The following is a 22,717-nucleotide window of genomic DNA, read 5'->3' as shown; positions in this document are numbered from 1 at the left end:
CACTCAATAAGCCAGTTTCAGAATGACATAAATTTAGGAGACATCTCACCATGGTTTATCTCCAGAGCACATTTTATCGTCCACAATCTTAGGCTCGACAGTGAAGTCTTGGGTTAAGTGCACAACCGGTCGAGCTCTTATTTAAAAAGCAAAACAGAACAAAACAAATTAATTAATCATTATAATAATAATAATAATAATAATATGAGAAATAACTCCATGAATACTGAAAAATAATAGATGTCATAAAAATAGTTTGTCGTAACTTATGAGACAAATGTCACTGTAGAAAATTGCTATATATTATATATACACTCACTGGCCACTTTGTTAGGTACATTTGTTCAACTTCTTGTTAATACAAATAATACACAGTCACATGGTAGTGATCAGCCCACAACCTTCCAGCAGAATAACGTACTATGACACTACGTCAGAAAGCTCAACAAAGACTTCGCTGCACTCAAATGATACCGAGATCACAATAAAATTGCCCAAAGAGCACCTCTGTGTTGTGGTGGAACAGCAGGTGAGGATTTACATCATGAATGTGCAGCCGATACATCAGCAGTGTGTGTTATGCTATGATGTCAATAAGGGGGTCCAACTAACATGGAAATATCTTGTTTAACTTTGTTTTTGATTGTGTCTACCTGAGGAGGGCAATGTGATCATCCAGAGAGCCAACTAAGATATCAGGGTAACTGTTATCATCTACGTCCATCCCTCCGCTGATGGAGTAGCCGAAGGTCTGGAATTTTTCACCAAACGTCCTACCCATAATGGTCTGCAGAGGGAGTCATTGACACAGGTTTTCAGAAGAGTACTTTGAATAAAGTTTTTAAATGACCACAGAATGTCATACATTACCTGACTAGGCTCCCTTGATATTCCCTTTTTGCTTCCCATCCATATGTAGACCATTCCTGTCTGGTGGAATGGCGCTCCAACAGCAAAGTCTGGAGACATTAGCATTACAGTTAAACAAGTGCTGGAAGCATGACAAGAAAAGATGCTAGAAAAGAAAACTAGGCACTCTTTGTGTATAGGAAATATTTGTCCTCTAGGTGGCAGCAGAGAATGTTTTCAGGACTCATTTGAAACACGACAAGTTAAATACCTCTTGTTTGCAGCTGAAATGATTTCAAATTACAGAAATATTCCTTTAGCGTGCTTTATGCTCACACCACAGATTGATTTCACTTTTTTAAACTAGAATATTATCAGATGTAGGTCCAAAAGAGATGCTGGGTTCATGGTCACACCTTGGAATCCGTCTTGGTTGATGTCGCCAATGGCGGCCAGGGCAAGGCCAAAGGCAGAATCAGATGGGCCCTTCAAAACCATTGAGGCGGTCTTCTGGAAAAATCCATTCTCGTTCATGAAAATGTACACTGCTCCCCCCACTTCATTCTTACGGTCAAAGTAAAAGGGGGCACCCACAATCAGGTCATTCCAACTAGAATATGCAAGACAAAAATCCACATATGCATGTAAATACAAAAATACATAATTATAAACATATAAACATACATAATACTAAGTATAGCTAACCATTCAACACAAGTCACCAAAGGTATATTAACTGCATCTCAAAAGAATGTACTACCTAGAATCTTAATGACCAACTAGATTTCTAGATAGAGAAACACCTGATTTCTTCATAATTTCAAAGTGAATCCCTCATCCCTGCCACAGAAAGTCACTATTATCATCTGTGTTCAGACACACACTGCTTCACTGTTATGCACCATATGCATAAAAAAGGCAAATCACGTCCTCATCTATGTAAAAAAAAAAAAATCATTGTTCATTTCCCCACAGTTACACTCTACGGTGTAGAAACGCACCTGTCATTGTTCAGATCTGTCACTGCCAGGCTGTTTCCAAAGTAGGAACCCACTTGTTCCCCAAGGATGATCTGGTCCAACAAAAGCTTTGGTTGAGTTTTATTTGAAAAAATCACAGCACCCTTAGACTCATATCTGGGAGCCCCTGTCACAACTGTCGAGTCATCATAGCTCAGGAGCTTCTTTTCTTCGAGAACTGAATAACCTGTGAATGAAAATGCTTGAGAATCAGAGCTGCTGTTTTTGACAATTGGATGGTTATCTGACGGTAGGGAGATTGAGTGTGAATCTTACTAAGGTTCCCAATGATTTGCCATTTGAAATGTTGTAAAGACACACCAACACTTACCTATATAACTATATGCTTTCTCTAGACTTTCAAAGCGTTTGTCAGCATAGTTCCAGGGGTTTTGTAGATCTATCCGTATCACATGAGCATCTCCTTTAAAACAAAGCAGAATCACACACCAATGTTAAAATCAGCTTAATACACATTTCAAGAGTATCCAAGACATAACACAATCCAATCAAATCCAACAGACTTGCACAGCGTGCAAATAATGAGTAACCCCATTATTTCAGCAGTAGGCAAAACAGGTTAGCTTGACAGTTCCCACCTTGCCAATTGTAGCTGCCTGGAGAGCCTAAATAGACATCAGTTTCCGATATACCGCCTGAGATGCCCATGTTGCACATGCCGTCCAAGTTGTGGTCGTTGTTGGGATTGCAGACGTCATAATTTTCATCCTGCCACTGATCGTCTTGGTCAAAGGTCAGGTCATTACTCCTTACATAACATTTTCCTAACATCCGCCACTGATTCTCTGACATTACCTTCACATATCGATGTCCACATGCCTGGAGACCAGAGAAAGTATTGAAGAAGTGCAGTGTGTCATATCAGAAATTGACAGTGCTCAATTCAGTGACTAGGAAAAACAGCTTCAAGTAAACTGAAGAATCTCAAACATCAATATAATGAAACCAGTGTCGCTGCTTTTTAATTTACACAATGGAAACGGTCCTCCCTTTGAGCGGTTACACAAAATAATCATTTTCTATGGGCCAGATATCAATTTTAGCCTTCTAAAAGAAGTTTAAACAGTCAAAGATGTTTGAAACATGCTAAAATTAATTTCTTCCTGATAAAAGGGAGTTTTTCCGTCCCACGGTCACCAAGTGCCCACTCATAGGGGGGTGTCTGATTGTTGAAGTTTTCTCTGCAGGGTCTTTTCCTCTTACAATATAAAATGACTGCTGTTGTGATCTGGTGTTATTTAAAAATAAATATAAAAAATATATTTAAAAAATGCATTAATATGTAAGATAGAAAAATAAAAACATGGAGATTACACCAATTAGTGCTTGAACAAAAACTGAAACATATTGACAAAGACAGACTAGGAACAACATGCTGTTAGTTTCCCCTCACTGTAAGTAAAATGTGTTCTCCAGTATATTGTAATTGTCTAAAATGTAAAAGTAATAAAAAAAATCTCTTGATCAAAATATAATTTCTCCCTAAACATGAGACATTATTGCATTTTCTCCCTGTGTGTATCATCCTGTCTCAGGTGTGTGTGTGTGTGTGTCTACAGTAATTAAACATCGCAACAAGTCAAATGTGTCATCTCTTAGACTAAATAATAAAAGAAAACATCCTGTGTGTCAGCTCACCCTGCCTTGTACATAATATCACCGGTAGTAGTGACTCATAGAAAGAAAACAGGAAGTCATCTTACCAACACGCGTCCATCTGGCTGGCCCTTCTGACTGGACACTGTCACACCCAACCACATGCCCTCCACAATCTCAGAGGTAGTTGCTGTGGATGCGTCATAAGGAGGTAGGTCAATTATTAAAGCAACTGTTTTAATTTGTCATCAGGCTGGTGCTGACAGGAAGGTCATTACATACAGAGTAATTACCTTTTTTTCTGCTTTATAATGTTCCCTGTTTTACTTCTTGTTCTTTTATTTCAATAGACCGTTTACAACCAGATTTCTATTTGCCATCATACACTAATCAAATCAAACCAGCATGCAGTACAAAATCAACCATTCCAGACTATTTATTACATTAAAAGAAACATTCAGCATGGCTATGGTGATCACAGTCATCAGAACACCTACTCAAACTGTAAATGCAAACCTTCATGCAGCCTGGATCATGCCCTGACAAATATTAACCACAAAAATGTGCTGAGACTGCAGCAGCACTCATTCTAACCTCAACATGAAAAGTGATTCAGAATCCTCTTATTATACCATTTGCCCCTAGGTTTGGATGGGAGGGGGGTGGGGTCTAACATTTAATAACAGTCTGTTCATGTAAAGGTGGACAAAATAATTCCAAATGCTCCAAAGGATGCTTGATGATTTTACTGAAATGATCTGACACAGTTCTTTAGTCTTTACTGTAAAATGAGGAAGCTAGCTAGTGTTCATTTAAAGGTTATTATTTTTTGTTCCTCACATTCGTTACATCCTTTTGAGGCCCTGTGCAGGGGAAAACCAGTTTTAACACGTGAAGTTCACTGAGGGAGTACAATCCTAAATAGAGCTGAGCTGTGAGTCTCCTATGGCTGTGTGAAGTAAGCGTTGTTGAACAATCATATGAGCGATTCCTAAATTTTAGTTTAAACCCAAACTGGTTCTGAACAGTGTGCTAAGTCAGGAAGGAGGGTTTTAAAAAATGTACGTACAACATGCAGTCTGGGTTTTTTTAAAATTTGCTTCTGTTGGAGATCTCTGCGTTTGCTGTTTCATTTTGCACCACCATCTGTTATGTTTGCATCAAATCTATGGAAGTGCTATACAAACTCAGTTGAGGTGCTTTTAAAGTATTGTGAAAGACGGCTCCTCGCTGGTGCACTGAATATGAAAATCTTCAGAAATGTTCAAAAGCGCTCTCACTCACCATCGATCATCAGAATACCAAATAAGTGAACATCTTTAAGAAGAATGGTGTTCAATCTCATCATTATTTTCCTTACATATATAGAAGTATTTTAAAGGAAACCCCCCTCGAGCTCGCTAAAATCTCTTAATGGAACAGTTCAGAAACAGCTACAACACTGCAACCATGCATTCCCTTCATCACATCAGTGCTTCGCAGTGATCTTACTCGAGGTAACCAGGTCCATTCTGGAGCAGTCAGTGGTGTCGGTGGTAATGGGACAGAAGTAGACGGCGCCTGTTTCATTGACTTTCGGTAGAGATTGTGCTTTTTCTTTGGGCGCACCTATAAGAAGCCTACAAAGGCACAGAGGAACACAGAAAGAACAAAAACACAGAAAAAACAAAGAGAGAAAAACAGAAAGAAAGAGACAAACAATGTATGAAATCACAATGGAAGTGTGGCACAGTGTTAGACAAAGCTATGACACTATCAGCAACGGTTTATCAGATAACCTTCGAGACACAAAAAAAGCACACCATGCAGCTTAACAAGTCAATCATTTATATTTCACCTCTTGAAATTGAGCTATTTGTATATATTACAGCTATTTATTATTTTTCTAAATGTTCTAACATATTGTATTATTTAACTAGTTCAGTCTGTTACTGTTGTTGTCTTGGAGGAACTGTAACTCACATTATTTCCTTAAGGATTATGAAAGTATTCTGATTGTGATTAAAGGCACAACTTTTATGCACAGCATTTACCCACTTAGAGTGTGTGACGTGACCTGAGATGTTAAGATTCAGGGTCTAAACACACACAAAAAAGCAGACTCATTTCACAAGAAAAGAAAGAGTGAAGCAGTCGGACCATGACCTGTGACAAGCTTGGGCAGCGTACACACACACACACGCACACACCCCCATGCACGCACACACACATATATAGAGAGAAATTTGCTTCTTGGCTCTTTTTGTCCACTCATCGAGACACTCCCTGCATCTGCACCTCTTACCACACCACAGAGCTTTGAAGTAAAGAGATTACTGCTCTCTGAGGCTCTGTGCAGGAACACACCATTTACCGACAGCAGAAGATTTATTAGCTCCACTTTGTGGGCGAAAGGTGTGGACAAGCTAGTTTACAATATGTGAGCGAGTGACATACGCATGAAATGAAAGCACTCAGTGCTTTGGTCAAAGTGGGTAACACAAGCATGTCATTCTTCTCATTTTAGCGTCCTGAAAATGATTTCAGTGCTGTCAGTGCTGACAATGAGTTATCAGTATTGTGGGAAAGAGTAGAAATAGAAAAATAAGTAAGTCAAGATGTTCACGATTGTTGACCTAACTGCGAGTATAGTGGGAATCCAGCTTTCTCTCTTATTCACACTGACAAGTTAGAATAAATAAAGGTCCCAAATGTAAAGTTAAAAATAAGTCTTCACAGTAAAATCACTGTACTTTCAAATCCCACTTTCTCCCACGAGTCAGCCTGGGATTACTCCAACTTGGGGAGAGATCATTTCTCCTGAAAGATGAATCACAGCAAAAGGCTGTGCTATGCTAAAAACTGGAGGTCTGAAGACAAAGCGGGAAATCACTGAACAGGGTCTGTTAGCACTTGCTCTTGGTTAGTCATACCTGATTAAACACTGCTCACAGGTTTCGTGGTTTTTCAATCTGTTTAAACACAGCGAGCCCATGTACCAGGCTCCACCACTCCACCACAGTCGTCTACATATATACACACATTCACAGTGATATCGACATTAACATGCCCCTATAAACATTTACAATCTTAATCTGACTGCAGGCCTAAGAGCATAGACAAAATTATTGTCTCTTTGATGTCTCACCTGAGCCTGCAGAGAGTCAGACATGTAAATTAGTCACATGGCCCGACTTCCACTGATTTTAGATCAAATTACTCTAAAAAGTATATGAATTGTGGCACATAAGCTGACAAAACACTGAACTCAGATCAGACGCTGTGGCACACATAGCTAATTCCTTGACATTAATCATATATGTTTATAGGTAAGTTGAGACATCATCCCTTTCGTTTTATGAATGCAGTATAACAGCACCGGCACCAGCACAACCACTTCTCAGTATGACGACAACCACAAAGAGACAAGACGGCTGCTGAGGGCCAACAGTTTCCAGGTTAAACTGTCAGAGGAGACCTTGGGTGTGGTAATTATTCAGTAATGTGGACAGTAAATAAGATACAAGATACCACAGAGGTTTGTAGTGGTGGATGGACCTAACAGAAACATGGAAAGGAGTCCTATTCAGTGCGGCGTTGACATTCTTTTGTTTATCGGTGTAGATATCTGTGTGTGTGTGTGTGTGTGTGTGTGTGTGTGTGTGTGTGTGTGTGTGTGTGTGTGTGTGTGTGTGTGTGTGTGAGTGTGTGTGTGGTCTTACACTACAGATTAACTAAGCCGATGAGAAGCGGGCGTGTAAAACTGTTGTGTTTTTGAGCCGCAGGACACAGTGTCCCAAAACACTAACTCAGATATTATTGTAAAGCCACACAAGGCCTCATGGGAGCTTTATCCAAAGCACTCATAAAGGGAATGGCGTCAAGCCGGAGACTGGGCAAACTTGACACACAGATAGCAGTTTGAACTTTTCTCACTCTAAATAGAAATCATGAGGAAGCGGGGTAGGGTACAAAGTCCAGTGTTAATCATGCATGCTTTAGGGCATTTGAAGATCTTGGCTAGCAGGGTGCTGATTGCAGAAAACTAGAAAAAAAAATTACTGTCATCATCTTACTATCTCAGTGGTGCCATGTGGGTCATCAGTGTTTGTTGTTGAAATTTAACAAAGCTGTGTGATACCATCACATCTAACACAAGACGGGTTATCAGCTACCTTAGGTCCATGTACGTGCTACATGAACATTTAAGAACAGGTTGACAATTCGGCTAACTGACAAGTGTTAGATGAGAATTCCACGTGTCAGGCAAATATGAACAATCAATAAATATTTTTTTAAATATCATTTATTGTCAATACTGGAGGATAATATATATCATATATTAGGCTATTTGTCATTAGAGAAAAGTGTTGCAGATTGCAAAATACAAAAGGTTTACCAAAAGGCCTTTCTCCATAGCTTCCAGTGTATGCTATGATGTGTATAGGACTACATAAACAAAAAATTGTACCAGACACACGACACAATGAACCTACCCCTGTTTTTAAAAATAAATGAGACGCAGGGTTAGCTCAAAGGTTCAAAGGGCTATCTTTATAGTCAACCAGTCTAAAACGCTGCACAAGTCACTGTAATAAATAATATCTATGTTTTAGCTTTAGTTTGACTGCTAGAAGATTTTTGAGATGATAGCAATACATGCTCATAATTTTGATATATTGACTAATATATCATGTCCCTGCTTTCATGTCCCTGAAAGCAGGGACATGTGTCATGTCCCTGCTTTCAGGGACATGACACATAAACGGATTTCCCTAGCAACATTTATGCGTAGTTATATACTACAGATGAATTAGACAGGCTCTAGTTTTAGCATCTTTTAGCAACTTTTCTTTTTAGTCTTTTTTTATAATTTTTTGATCGAGTTAAATCCTGCGGTAGAGAATCAGGGAGATGAATGTCCTTCCAAGAGAAGCTTGACGCGTGCATTTATGTTCATATTTGGCCCCTACATGTCAACTCCTGCTTGTTAATGTATCACTGGGCATGTTTGATTGTTTCTGACAGGCCATAATGACCCTAATCCCACTGAGAAATGTCCCAGTGCTCCCAACAATCAGACTGCCACTGTTAATTTTTAATGTAAACACATAAGAGTAGCTACTTTTGGCAAAAAAAAGAAAAAGAAAAAAAAGAACGAGCTTAATTTCCAAAATTCCAAAGTTTCGCTTGAAAAATGACCTTGATATCCTCATGATCATGGATGCATGGAGGACAATAATAACTGAAGGTTTTCACTTTTTCAAGTAATGCAGCACAGAACCATAGACTAAACATCATTACTAGCCCGTCCTTCACATTCCTGATCTTGAGTGAACAACTTGCAAGAAAATGTCAACTTTTTCATTAAAAGCAGATCTTTTTTTTTTTTTTTGATGAACCCACATTTCTCTGTTGCATACGTAACCCTCATAAACTTGGCGTACAACTGATTAACAACGAGGTGACTCGCACGTCATATCCCGTCCTGTCCTAGTTGTGTGCTCTCCTTCTTATCGCCTTTCATGCTCATCACCTCCTCATAAACAGGCTGTCAAAGGCTCGGCTAAATGGAAAGGGAGAAGCAGGCAGCTGCATTCCAACTCCAGGACATGTTGCAATTTGCCCCTTCTGTCTAAGAAGTCATCCAAAAGGCTGGCTAAACCAAACATTTACTGTTTGCACCCAGCTAGGGGTGGGCGATAGTGATGTGTCGGTCGCGAACGAAATGGCTCTTAGAGCCGGGTCTTTGACGTGAACGACGCGAGCCGGCTCCTTATCGCGAGCCGTGTTTTTTTTTTTCTTCTGTGTCTCTCACCCTTTCTCGCACTTTTATTCCGCTTCACTCCGCATGCGGGCCATGTGCTTTGCGCTGGGCAGAGGGGGGAGGGGCAGTAGTTACACTCGCAGTAGCACAGGAACAGAGCGGGAGGGAGAGACGGCGAAAGAGAGCCAAGGACAACAACGCCACATTAGAAAGGTATAGTAATGGTCCACAACTATTTTCAGTTGCGGATGATAAAGGATTCAGAAAGTTTATTCATGCAGGCCCATATGACAGAGAATATGCATCTTCTTTTTGTTTTCATATTTTAATTTATATTTAATTGTGTTGCGGTTTGCAGTGTTTTGTGTTGTTTCACTTTAAATTTGTTTAAATTTAAAGTGAAACAACACAAAAATGTAAATAGTTAAAAGATGAAATGTAAATGGTTGGTTTTTGTATTATATGATTTCTTTATTACATTTTATGTGGAGTGAATAAACAAAAGTATATTTATGGTGGCTCCTAGAGACAAGGCACATACAAACTTCAAAACACGTAAAAACTACAAAACACGTACAAAACACAACAGAAGTGCTCCAGGATGTGCCCCCCCCCCCCACAGTGTTGAGCTTTTGTTACCTAGTGGCTACACAAGCCGGGAAGTACCAACGACCGGATTTGGTGTGTGGTAGTAACAGGTAAGTGAACTTTTTTTTTATTATTATTATTTGAATATATATGAGTGCTTCTGTATAAATACACAAACAATACACATATGCTTTCAATTGTGTAATTTAACTGATATAGGTAGCTCTGTTTTGGAAGTTCAGTTAACGCTAGAAATGTGTTTTGGAGTTTGTACGTGCTTTGTCTCTAGGGGCCACCCTATATATTTATATATTTATATATATACATATATAAATAGGACCAATTTTTTTTACATTAGTAATTCCTTTTGTGCATAATTTTATATTGTTGTTAATAATAAATTAATTAAAGCAACAAAACAACCTGAAGAGCCGGTTTGGAGCCGAAAGAGCCGGGTCTTTTTAGTGAGCAGAGCCAAAAGAGCCGGTTCTCTAAAAAGAGCCGGAATTCCCATCACTAGTGGGCGATATAAACGATATACGATAGAAACTATATAAATTTGGCCAACGATAGAGATTTTGACTATATCGCTCTATCGCGATAGCGCATGTTGATGATGTCATTAAGCTGCGCCTGTTTTGGTCGAAAGCATCGCAGCGGCTAAAACCATTATCATCTGCAAATTATGGCGGGTGACAGTCATAGCAAAGAGATGAAGCACTTTTGAAATATGGGGAAAGACAAAAACTGCGCTTCCTCCACTTCTGTAACATTGATTCATTAATGTTGAATTCTCTCGCAGCTGCTCTATTCCCATGTTGTTGCAGTATATTAATAACTAACCTCGTATTGTGAATGAATAATCTCAGTTGTTCTCCTGACTGAAGTTTGGCCCGTGTATAGCATCCCGCTATGCGATTGCATTTGTCTCTAACCACCAGAATCCGTCACGTTAACTTTTAATGAGTGGAAAAAAAGTTGGCGTTCATCCTCCAGCTTCACTGTGCTAATGTTATGCTAACATAGCTGTGTCGCTAGCAATCACGTAGCACAACATTATATACCAGGTAGTCCAACTTCAGTAACCCTGCAAACACCACTGCTGTTTAGTTTTCTGTCTTCATTTATGTTGGAAGTGGTAGCAGAGCTGTACGTTTTAATTAGTTTCAAAAATCTCTCAGTCAGAAAATGGTATGAAATGTTTAGGTGTAAACTACCGAGCTAACTTCCTGTTAACTTCTAACTCCGTTAAATTTAATAAATTCTGTTTTCATGGATGCCTGGATGTTAAACTTAATTGTTACACCCGATAAAGCAGCAACGCTGATGATTTAATTAAAGATGAAAGAATTTAGATCATTTTTAACTCTTAGTGTTCGTTTGACTTTGGGACCTGAAGCGGACGGAGTTTTGGACCCAGATTACTCTGCGAAGCTCCTCACTATGGCAGCCGTAATGCTCTGACAATCCATCAAGCAGTGCGGCTTACCAAAGTTGTACTAAAACATTTTTTAACAGATTTCTGCACGCCAAAATCGGTTCGAGGTCAGTAAGCACAACCAGAATTCATATATAAGGCACACACTCGATTTTTGAGAAAATTAAAGGATTTTAAGTGTGCCTTATAGTTTGGAAAATACGTTATACAGAAGAAAAGAATATATCGTGATATATATCGTTACCGCACATGCTTCAAATTATATCGCGATATGAATTTTAGGCCATATCACCCAGCCCTACACCCAGCTAAGGTGAGACTTACTTAGGCTGCATTCTTGACAACAGGACTAAAAATCTTAGAAGAAGAAGACAGTTTGATGGACTACTGTATATTTGTGTCAGCCATTAAGTTAAACAAACAGTGGTTCATTTATCTAGTCATGTTAGCTGGCACTGCCTCAGAAAAGCCTCTGACTTGAGCAAGAACAGATAGTGGGAAAAGTCTCTCAACAAATGAGGGGAGCTGCAAGGGAAAGGGCTGATTGTAAGCAAATGTCAGAGTCAACACAAACAACTTCTCTTGCAGTTAATTAAAATTAAGCCACGCTCACCTATAATCTTTACCCCCCACATGTCTATTTGCTGCTAAGATAACACCAACAACAGTGAAACCAGGAAATCCAACTTAATTAAACCCTTTTTGGGATGACATTTCCTTTCCAACTCACAGGATTTTGAGAGATTATCAAGACGAGACAAAGCGCAAGTTAGTCACGTTTACAGTCAAACAGGCGTCTCATTAAGAATACACACATCTTCACGTCGATCAAGTCGGAGCCGTTATGAGACATGGGATACAGGTGTTTAACGGGCAAATTTGTATTTGTTTCCCCTTAAAGGCCTTTATCTTATATGTGAAGAACAGGAAACATTTAAAAGTGGGTGAGGGAGAGAAACTGTCACAAAGAGATTCAGATGGCGGAAGGAAAGGTGAGCGACACAAAGCAAAGTGGGAAACTTTCTGCCTCAAGCCTGCTGTTTAATAAATTGTGCCTGCAGAGTGTATGCTGTGGTGTTACAGCTGCCTGTAACATGCGTGATTGATTGCCCTCCGGATATAGCTTAAGGCAACCTGTCTGTCACAGGATTTGAATGCAGCCCTTTTAATAATATTAAAAGTAAACCATGTGCCACCGATGACATGTCAAGTTTGCATAAGTGATACTGATTTTGCACAGCAAACTGAAATTAGCTAAAAAAAAGAGAAGCTATGGGGTGATTGTAGCTCAGTCACCAGTCTGCTTGCCAAAAATCCTCGGGCAAGATACTAACCCCAAGTTGAATGTGTGTAAATGTAAGAGTAGAAGCACTTCCAAAGAAAAGAAAGAACTGCTTTTGTGAATGGGTGTGAGTGAGTGCTCAGAGTAGAAAAGCACTATATAAGAACCAGTCCATTTCAATTGTCATGACACCAGGTAAAGATTATACTATTTCATAATATTATTGTACGTAAAATTATACAGTAGCCACAGCAAAACAGTAGTTTTATGAAATATGTTACTGTTGACCTGGACCAGCACAGCCATTTTTCACACCAGTGCTGTCTGTGGATCGGGGTACAGTATGGTGACACCACACTGTCTCACTCTAACTGCAACACAAGGTGGGTCACTAAATTACCCAAAATGCACAAGCAAAGAAAAATGCAATAAAATATTATTAATCCTCACCCTTTATCTTAAAAACACAACATCAGACACACATATATACAAAAAAACCTGCATGGTCTCATCTACTGCATCCTCATTGTTTTTCAAGGAAACACTGCCACTTCTACTAAAGAAGAAAATAAATACAGATCATGCTAAATAGTGACTCAGTTTGCAGACTGAATTAAGCCTAACAATGAGAAGAGACTAGACGTGAGATCTTTTTATGATTTTCTAATGACATAATGACTTCAGTAGACGATGAGAATCTCTGATCCACCTCTCCCACCAGTCATGAACAAAAACCCTGAAAACTTCCTCCCCAACAGAGAGTGGGCACTCCACCCTTTTCTGGCTGATGACTTGGAGGTGCTAATTCTTATCCCAGCTACTGCACACTTGACTTGTAGAAGCACATCATCTGTGATACATACAGCACGTCATAACCTGTTTGTGACTGACAAAGATGACAAGGGATGAATCATGGCAGCTTTCAAGAAAATGAAGGTGAATGCTGAATGCCGCATATTCCAGGAAAAATGAACAAATTCTTTTTTCTTTTTTGTGAAAGGCAAGCCAGTGTGCTTCCTTTGTGGTGAGGTGCTGGCAATAATGAAAAGGGCAAAGGTTGAGCGCTGCTACAGTTTTGAAACATGCTAAACTTGATGAGTAGAGAGGAGAAATGCACTCGTAACTCAAAATGAATCTTCATCTTTTTGAGTTTGAGTGCTCAAAAAGCATCTTTCACACAACAACAGACTGACAGCGAGAATATTATGTGTGCAGGTTTTGTGGTGAGTGCAATTTATAGCCAAGAAGTTGAAATCTAATGGGGCTAAGTAACACAGTAGCTATAGACCTTTTTGTTGGTCTTTCGTTTTTGCATCCCTCGGTATGTGTTCATAATAGTGTGGCCCTCAGACAACTATATAAAAATTTAAATGGCCCTTCACATGAAAAAACAAAACCCAACAATCAAACACATGGAGAGTGAAGTAGAAAACACACAGTGCAACATAGGAAGCCCATCAGCCCATTGGGAACGTTACTTTAAAGTGCAGACTTCACAAAGGCCTGAAATAATTATCCACTGCCAAAAACACACAGCACTTGCAAATTCAGCATTCTAACACAAAGGTAGAGAAGAAACCCAGAGTCAGAGGGAAGTGGAATGTGAGCGGCTCCTGCCACAGCCAATCAGCGTGCAGCCTTTATTCCTACCTGTACCTGTGTCTACTGAGCTGTGCCAGTATATGCACATAATTTAGCCTATACTTTATAGTCAGTGCTAATTATAAAACAAAGCATTTCAGTCTTTTCAACATTCATGCTGAAAGACTTTCTTCATCGAGTAATTTAATGCCTTAGGAAACGAATAAATGTGTAATAAATTACTTCTTTGAGTAATTACTCAAACAATGAGTAGCTGTGATGAATCCAGGTCACTGTACTTTCAGGAAACAAAGAAACTACATGAGGCGGTGAGCACACACTTCGCTTTCATATCATTCACAGTAAGCACGCCTAGTTCTTAACACACTTAAAGAACATTTGCCTGCATTTACAGAACAAAGTCGATGACTCATCTCTGGTCAAACAGTGATGAAAGAGTGTGCATGAAGTAGAAAACATGGCTCACACAGACTCACCTTCACTTTGCATCTCAGGATTTTCATATATTTATGTCAGGGCAATTTGGATATATATATATATATGTTAATGCCAGCATGAACAATAACAGCAAACTACAAAAGCCTAAGCCTTACAACTATCATAATGTCAAATTATCTACTTTAAAGATTTACATTCTTGCAATATGGACTAGACTAAGATTAAATGTCTCTCTATAATGACAAGCATCACTGTTAGTGCATTTAAATGTTTATACAAAAGGGAGAAATGTAGGAATACACTGCAAACCACTTTCACACATAGCAGACTGCTGATAAACTTTGTTCTCTTTTTTTCACCAGGATACTTTTTTAGTGGAAATTAAGTGCAGACGAAAGAGGAGATGACAACAATGTCATACAGTTGAATAAAGAAAAAAGAAAGGACTCCGCACCTGTAGACAGGCACCCACACTAACAGGGTATCTCAGCTGGACAAACATCCTGTTTGAAAACCACCATCTGTCTTTGGTGAAACAGTAACAGGAGACCAAACTAATTTAGAGGCAGCTCAACAAATTAAACATGGCAGGACATCCCCTTGATGATAAAGAAACTCACTTTTTATTGGCAACAAGTGAAACCTAGTCTGAAGCGGGCAAAGAAAGTTCAGCTTGTGGTTGCAGGTTTGTCTCCTGTCACTGGATGAATAATATCGTCAAGTACTGCTGCAGGGTGTAGCCCCCCCTTCCACACACACACACACACACACACACACACACACACACACACACACACACACACGTGTATTTATATCCTTGTGGGGACATCTCGTTGACATAATGCTTTCCCTAGCCACTTACCCTAACCCTAACCATCAAAAATGAATGCCCAACCGTGACCCTTACCCTAAACCTAACCATAACCTAATTGTAACCCTGACACTAAAACCACATTTTGAGTCTCAAAAATGCTTTCAAACTGTTTGTCCTATACTTGTGTTTGTCCCCACAAGTATAGTAAACTACCAATTTTTGGTCCCCATGAAGATGTTAATACCCGTCCACACACACACACATAACTGACAGAGAAATATACCGATCAGGCAAAACATTGTGACCACCGACAGTTAAAGGTAAATAACTGATCTTCTCTTCATCATAGTATCCGTCAGTAGGTAAGATATATTAGGGATTAACTGAACATTTTGTCCTTAAATAGAAATGTGTTAAAAGCAGGAAAAATGGACAAACGTGGGGATTTGAGTGAGTTTGACAAGTGCCAAATTTTGAAGAGCCTGGCCTGTGTTGTCTGATCCAACAGATGAGCTACAGTAGCTCAGATTGATTCAAAAAGTGCATCACGGTTTGTTGTGTATAGGGCTGCATAGTCACAGACCAGTCAGGGTGCCTATGCTGACTCCTGTCCACCACCTAAAGCACCAACAATGGGCACGCAAGCAAGAGAACTGCAACACACAGTAATGGTCCAGTGACCTGGTCTTATGCATCACATTTTCTTTTACATCAATTGGATGACCGGGTTTGTGCGCATCGCTTAACTGTATAACACCTGGCACCAGGTTGCACTATGGGAAGAAACAAGCTAACAGAGCAGGCTTGCCCAAAGCAGTTTGATGCTTTGGGCAATGTAACATCCTTGGCATGTACCATCTAAATGGACTGCTTCTTATATAGTGCTGTTCCATCCTATCAGAGCACTCAAAGTGCTTCACACAACTTACCTCATTCACCCAGCCCTTTTTTCTATGCTCTAAGTGCTTTCTATTTAACATTCACACACATTCACACTCCAATGTCCAAAAGCCACCCCATGGTCTACAATAATACCTAAGCATTGTTGTAGACCATGTACAACCTTTCATGGAAACTGAATGCTGTGAAGGCTGTGGCCTCTTCAGCAGGCCTCAAAGCAAAAATGGTTCAGAAATGGTTTGAGTAGCACAACAATGAGTTTAAAGTGTTGACTTGGCCTCCAAATTCCCCAGATATCAATCCAATCACCCATCTGTGGGATGTGCTGGACACCTTGCAAAACTGCTGCTAACATCTTGGTGCCAGATACCACACTACACCTTGAAGGGTCAAGTGGAGTCCACAACTTGATAGGTCAGGGCTGTTTTGGCACCAACACAATATGAAGCAGGGGTCATAACGTTATGCCTGAACGGTGTACATACAAATGTATACATGTAAACAGGAATACACATACCGCTGGACTAAACCTGACCACATGCTTCTCAGTGACGCCATACCTCAGTAGTGAACCATGAAGCCAGAAATCACAAGAGGCTCACAGTATTAGTAACAGTATTACTATTAAAATGTTGTCCATTGCTGTATGTAAAAGAAGAGAAGTAGCTGTGGGAGACACAGATGGACAGTCAGCCACACAGCTGTAACAGAGCTGACAGCAACCCATGTTGGCGTGCATGTTCAGTGCCAAGTTTCTCTCAGATATTACTCAGCTTATATAAAAGAAGTGCAGGTGTGCATGAAACATCTGCCTTTACCTGCTAATGCCTGGAAATTTTCCAACGCCAGATTTTTTTTATCTCTCTTTGTTTACATATTCATTTCATACATCTATTTATTTATAAATATTTATTTAGCCTTTTATCAGTAATAAGCGTTGGAACATCCTATATTTATACCAGCACTTATTTGTATTTTACGGACGCACAACAAGTTGCAGCACACGCACACTTCCTAAAAAAAATACCAAGTGTAATCCAATACTTGTGGATCATTTCTCTCTTCAAAGGTGAAAAATGGCATGAAGACAGAGAGGTACTGGAGCATATGGGTTTTTCAAGCTACAGGTAGCTCCCAGTAGCCTGGAGGCTAGCTTCTTTTCTGTGCAGCTGAGGGCATTTATGCAACCGGGGGAGGAAAGAGGGAGGGGATCTCTTACACTTTTGTTAAGATAAAAACAGTCCTCACTGCAGGTATTTCTAATGAAAGCGCCACCATAACCAATCTGCTCTGTGGAGATTAGCAGGAACCCCGAGCCGTGCTGGGATCCATTTCAACATGTTTTTAGAAGCCGTTTTTGTGCTGCTACACAGAATGCAACTCATGTCATTACCAGCTGATTGGATACAGCGAATAACTGCGTTAAGATCAGGGCCCGTAACCATGGTAAAGGGATTTTATACCAACAGCCGTCACTCAGCATAAAATCACTTTAACCCCATTTTAACCTACTTTTTACTCCAAATTTCTATTTGATCTTCTATTTGAAAAAGATTCTGTGTCAGTGTAAAACCTACTGGCTTGCATGGGATAGACATGAAAGTGTTGCATCGAGGCATGACACTAGCCCTTTGATAGACCTCGGTCAATGACAAAGACCACTATCACATATGTATTAGCAGGAATGTTGGATTACAGTCACGTTTACGGCCCACAGACTTCTATCACTGATCAGTCCAGTGAACAGTTCTATTGACTGTATAAGGCCCTTACAGAGCTTACAACCCATTGCACAATACTGTACTGGAGCACGTAAACGACACAAAAAGCTGTGATAAAAGATTGAAAAAGTAAAATCACCGGGGTGCTTTGAGAAACAGGGTTTGCCAGAAAAGTTTACTTCTATCGAAACATATGACGAAAGGTGACGTATGTTCCTGTGCATGTTCTAACTGAACATCAGATGTGTGTACAGTGGGTGGACCAGTTTAATTTTCACCTCGCAGCAGAAAGGGGAAGGCCCCGTCAAATTAAATCGTTGACTTTCATAGCCTCTGGCTGCTGCAGTCAGACAGGGATGATCCTCGATCCCAGCCACGTCAACTCTGGCGTATTCATCAGTCAAAAGAATGTGTTATTTTTTCAGCTTTCATCTGTAAAATGAAGCAGTTTTTGGATCAGTTTGAGTCAAATATTTGGAGTTTTTATGTGTATTCTCTCTTGGATAATCATTCGCCCTCCTGTCTTGTCTCAACCTGAAACCTGGCAGGTTGTAACTGTGCAGAGAAGAGTAATACATTCCTAAAATACCATAAGGTCAGGGGACTGGAAGAGCCAATAGGTGGCCAGCTGACTGCCCTGTTTCCCCCCCTTCCCTGAAACAACAGAGAAAAAAAAAAAGACCTTCTCGGGGAAAAAAATCTCTCTGAGACCTTAAATGGGTGATCCAAACAGATAGGGGGAGTGGGGAGGTGAATAGTTGGTACAAATTGGCCTCAGGTAGTTCTTGGATTATTTGGGTAAAGCCCATCCCCAACAAGAAGCAATGCTGATCTACTAATTGGATGTGCAACCCATATTCAAAATATATTGTTGAAATTCAGCTCAGCAACCATTTAGTGTAACTGGATAATAACCTGCATCTTAGAAGGTTTCAATTAAAAACAACAACAACAAACAAACTCTTTATTCCAGAAATGGGAGTGGAAGCCATTTGACTCGACTGGTATCCTGAACTCTGACTCACAAGGACAACAAAGAACAGTGTTCTTCTCTGTACATGTCATGACTGGTGCATACGTCTTGGCGTTTTTCAGATATTCACACTGCAGTTCCAGCCAGAGAAAATATGTCGCTAAAAGCTGTGGGGTTCATTGAGACAGATATGCAACCACAAAAGAAACTTATTTTAAAATCCCTTCCTCTAAGACATTGCAGACACCAGCACACTGTTATGTCTTTACAGAGTCATGCACTCTTATCGCCTATTGACTCGGCCAACTATTGTTTTGTGAGCGCCACTATCTCCAAACCACATATCAAAGCGGGTTTCACTTATGTCTCGTAAGATGAAATAGGTGACATCAACAGCATTGTGTTTTTCCCTGCAGATGTGTGCTACACTGCATGCCCACAACATGACATGCCCTGCTGTGTGATGTGAATCTTTAAGCAGAAGACGTATTTTCAGTGGGAGATTTAGGCTACAATTATATTAATATTGCAGTAACGTTAGTTTTTATGGGTTAAACAGAGCTAGCAGCATAGCTAACACTGGCCAATAACCAGCACATATGGACTTAAGCTTGGCAGTACAGGAGTATGTTATTCAGGTAATTCATGCAGACATATATTTCTTCCCCTTTCCAGTTTTATGCAGAACCATCTAGGTTTATACTTACAGCTCAGACATGAGAGTGAGTTTGGTCTTCTAATCTAATCTGTCATTGCATGACTTGCAATGAGAAATAAACCTTATATCTAACTTCACTGATGAGAGCACAGAGGAAGTGGGCTCTGATCTGAAACGTTTCTTCATGCTTTACTCTTCAAAGCAGAACGACACTGATAACAGCACATTACAAACATGCTGTGTGATCATGGAAGCGGATGGATGAAGGGGCTGCTCTAATTGACCGAGTGAAATCCTATACTGCACAGTAACACAGTTTGAGGAGCTCTCATTAGAAATGCCACGAAGACAGCAAAGACGCGACATCCCTGAACATCAACAGATACAAAAGCAGTCACTTCCTATGTAAATCCTTGCAAGTGCTCCACACTGGTGTTAAGCTGTGAAGTGTTACAGGCCAGTAAAAGCTTTAACAGGAAACAACCCCAAGTTCTCTCTAGCCGATAGCGGCAACAATAGTTCCACCCAAATTCCAAATACAGAGTGAGTAGATGTGCAAATGTTTACTTTACAAATATTTAATAACTGAATATAATACAGCCACCCACATCATGACTGAAAGTTCAATCACAATGCACTGAAATGCACATCAGGATAAAAATGCTCTTATTGTACCAGGACTGGCTTCCAAACTAGAAGCATACACGTGGTTTACAAACCAGGATTTATCTGTGTTCAGAGAACTGTGAATGCTGGTTAAAAACAAGTGTGTTTGTGAGTGTTTCCACCAACAGCTGGACCAGCAGCAGAAACTATTAAAAATAAATCTCATCTATTCACTTTAAACAATGCGATTTTCAGTTTCGTTCATTATTGTTGCAATAATGAATAAAAAAAGACAAACCGAGCAAGTAAGAAAAAAAACTGACAGTGAGATAAAACAAATTTGTGTAAAAGTCATGTAATATGGTGATCGTGTAAAAAAACAAAACAAAAAAACAACAGTTTTGCTTTCAAAACAGGTCACATCAGGCCGAACGTGTTATGAGACACGTTTTCTACACGTTGACAGTGCACGGCAAAGATTTACAACGCCGCCGGGTACGAACTTCGTCGAATTACTTCCAAAGAGCGTAGAGCACCTGTCCTATATTCTCACTGTACTAGAACAAATGTCTGGTTTGGTCTAACTAAATCTGCAGACGTGGTCTCCAGCAAGTTGTTTCTCTCACAGGTAGTATGTAAGTGGAGCAAAGAAACGCTCGACAGGTGACAATAAAGCGTCGTATCCTACTTTTGCGCAGTTAACCGTGCACAGTACGAGGTGAACAGAAAGTGCTGCTTTACCACGACTGTTTGCCTGCCGACATATTACCTCTAAATTAAAAAAAAAAAGAAAATATAAAGCAATTTCTGAAAAATGCATTATCCAACTATACTTACAGATACTGTCTGGAGCCCACCGTCTGCTCATGCAAAGCCACAGAGAACCCAAACAAGCTCCCCCTGGTTTTCCCCTCTTTGATCACAGGAAACCGTTCATCTATATTAAATCCAGTGCAAGTTTGCGTCCAGTGGCACACGGCCAAAACAGCGCAGAGTAAAAGTCTTTCAGACATGTTTCCGTTGTTTTCTCCCTTGTTAGGTGCACTCAGCTCTCGCAGGTCCACGATCAGCGAACGAGCATGGGGTCCGAGTGGCAACTCTGCCGCAATGAGCTCCAACAGGTAGGCTGCTGCTTCGCAGAGACCTGCCCATTAACAGCCCCTCTGTGCAAAGTCACTGCCTAGGTGTCGGCGCCTCATGCTCGCTCCGCTGCCCTGCCCCTAGCGGTGTCCCTCCCTTCCTGTCAGATCTCGACATCCTTCAGAAGCAAGTGCATTAACTACAGGGAGCTGCAGACTCTAGTGGTGTGCGATACAGCGAATTTTAATATCAATCCGAAACCAAGTAAATACATGGACCGTTTTGTTGATACCAATACCGATACTTGTAAAGGCAGCTTATACAGGGAGAAGCAGTGTGCTATGATTTATGAAATGTATCATCAATTTGGAAATCCTCTACACATTTTAATGACCGCGTGATCGGTGCGATTTTCATTTTCCACAATAATTAGTTGATACAACAAAACACACCTTTCAGCTTTTCGTCTCTTTTAATGTAATTTGAAGCTAATTTTTTTAGGAGACCTGAAATGTAGACGTGCCTATCTCTAAAGCACTTTATGTCAACTTCTGTTGTTTAAATGTGCTATAGGCTGTATAGGATTTTTTCATTGTGCACGTTTGAGGTATATTTTTTCATTGCCAAGAAAATTATTTAAATAAATCAGTGCAGTGGGGTGAATACTGAACTTGGGGAAGAGAAATAAAGTATCCTATCCTATCACACTAGTATTGATCCGATACCAGTACCAGCTTTGGTATCAATATATATTTGGACCTCTAGCAGACATTCTGTAACTGTGGTTAATGGTGTGAAAACCTCGTCTGTCACTATAACTACTTGTCACTCTTATAAACCTCCTGTTCCTGCTCTCTATCGCTCTGCTGGCTGACAGAATCAGCAAGTCACTCTACAGAGGAAGACTTGTGAACACTAAACAAAAGCTACGAACGTAAGTAGCTTTTGATTTAAGGACTGCATCTTAAATGGCACCGTACCGAAATGTCTGCTATTTTTGTTACCACACACACACACACACACACACACACACACACACACACACACACACACACACACACACACACACACACACACACACACTGCTGCAGTGGCGAATGGTTTGCTTTAAAAGAAAAGGAAACAAAACTCAATATGAAAGGATTTCCGCTCGTAGCAGACAGCTAATTTGAATCAGGCATTTCACACATCAGGATTACTCTTGAATGCTCTGACGCTTAAAAAAAAAGATATTTAACTTTTCCATATGCTTATCAACATCATGAAACCATCAGAGGAGTTTCTTCCAGCTAAATGATCTCTGTTTTAGTATTTTCAGTTTATATTTTGAGTATTTTTAATCTAAGAGTTGCATGATATACATGGCCCGCCCCTCACATGAGCACT

The 22,717-nt window shown here is 40.0% G+C and overlaps 1 protein-coding gene across 1 annotated transcript in view; it reads right to left on the bottom strand.

Moving 5' to 3' along the window:
* Positions 1–21,425, bottom strand: part of itga3b (integrin, alpha 3b) — a 29,035-nt gene extending 7,610 nt beyond the window's left edge. The window contains exons 1-10 of the mRNA XM_085416015.1: positions 21,089–21,425; positions 4,977–5,104; positions 3,593–3,675; positions 2,468–2,708; positions 2,200–2,292; positions 1,851–2,055; positions 1,266–1,459; positions 871–959; positions 654–787; positions 50–136 (exon numbers count right to left, since the gene is read on the bottom strand). Coding sequence (XP_085272141.1) covers positions 50–136; positions 654–787; positions 871–959; positions 1,266–1,459; positions 1,851–2,055; positions 2,200–2,292; positions 2,468–2,708; positions 3,593–3,675; positions 4,977–5,104; positions 21,089–21,264 — 1,430 coding nt within the window. The 5' untranslated portion in view covers positions 21,265–21,425. The remainder of the gene's footprint in view (positions 1–49; positions 137–653; positions 788–870; positions 960–1,265; positions 1,460–1,850; positions 2,056–2,199; positions 2,293–2,467; positions 2,709–3,592; positions 3,676–4,976; positions 5,105–21,088) is intronic.
* Positions 21,426–22,717: the final 1,292 nt, after the last annotated feature.

Source organism: Rhamphochromis longiceps, linkage group LG8, assembly GCF_057381845.1.
Source record: "Rhamphochromis longiceps isolate RC_006_pf linkage group LG8, R_longiceps_female_GT1.1, whole genome shotgun sequence".
NCBI lineage: Eukaryota > Metazoa > Chordata > Actinopteri > Cichliformes > Cichlidae > Rhamphochromis > Rhamphochromis longiceps.
This window is presented reverse-complemented; position numbering and strand designations above follow the sequence as displayed.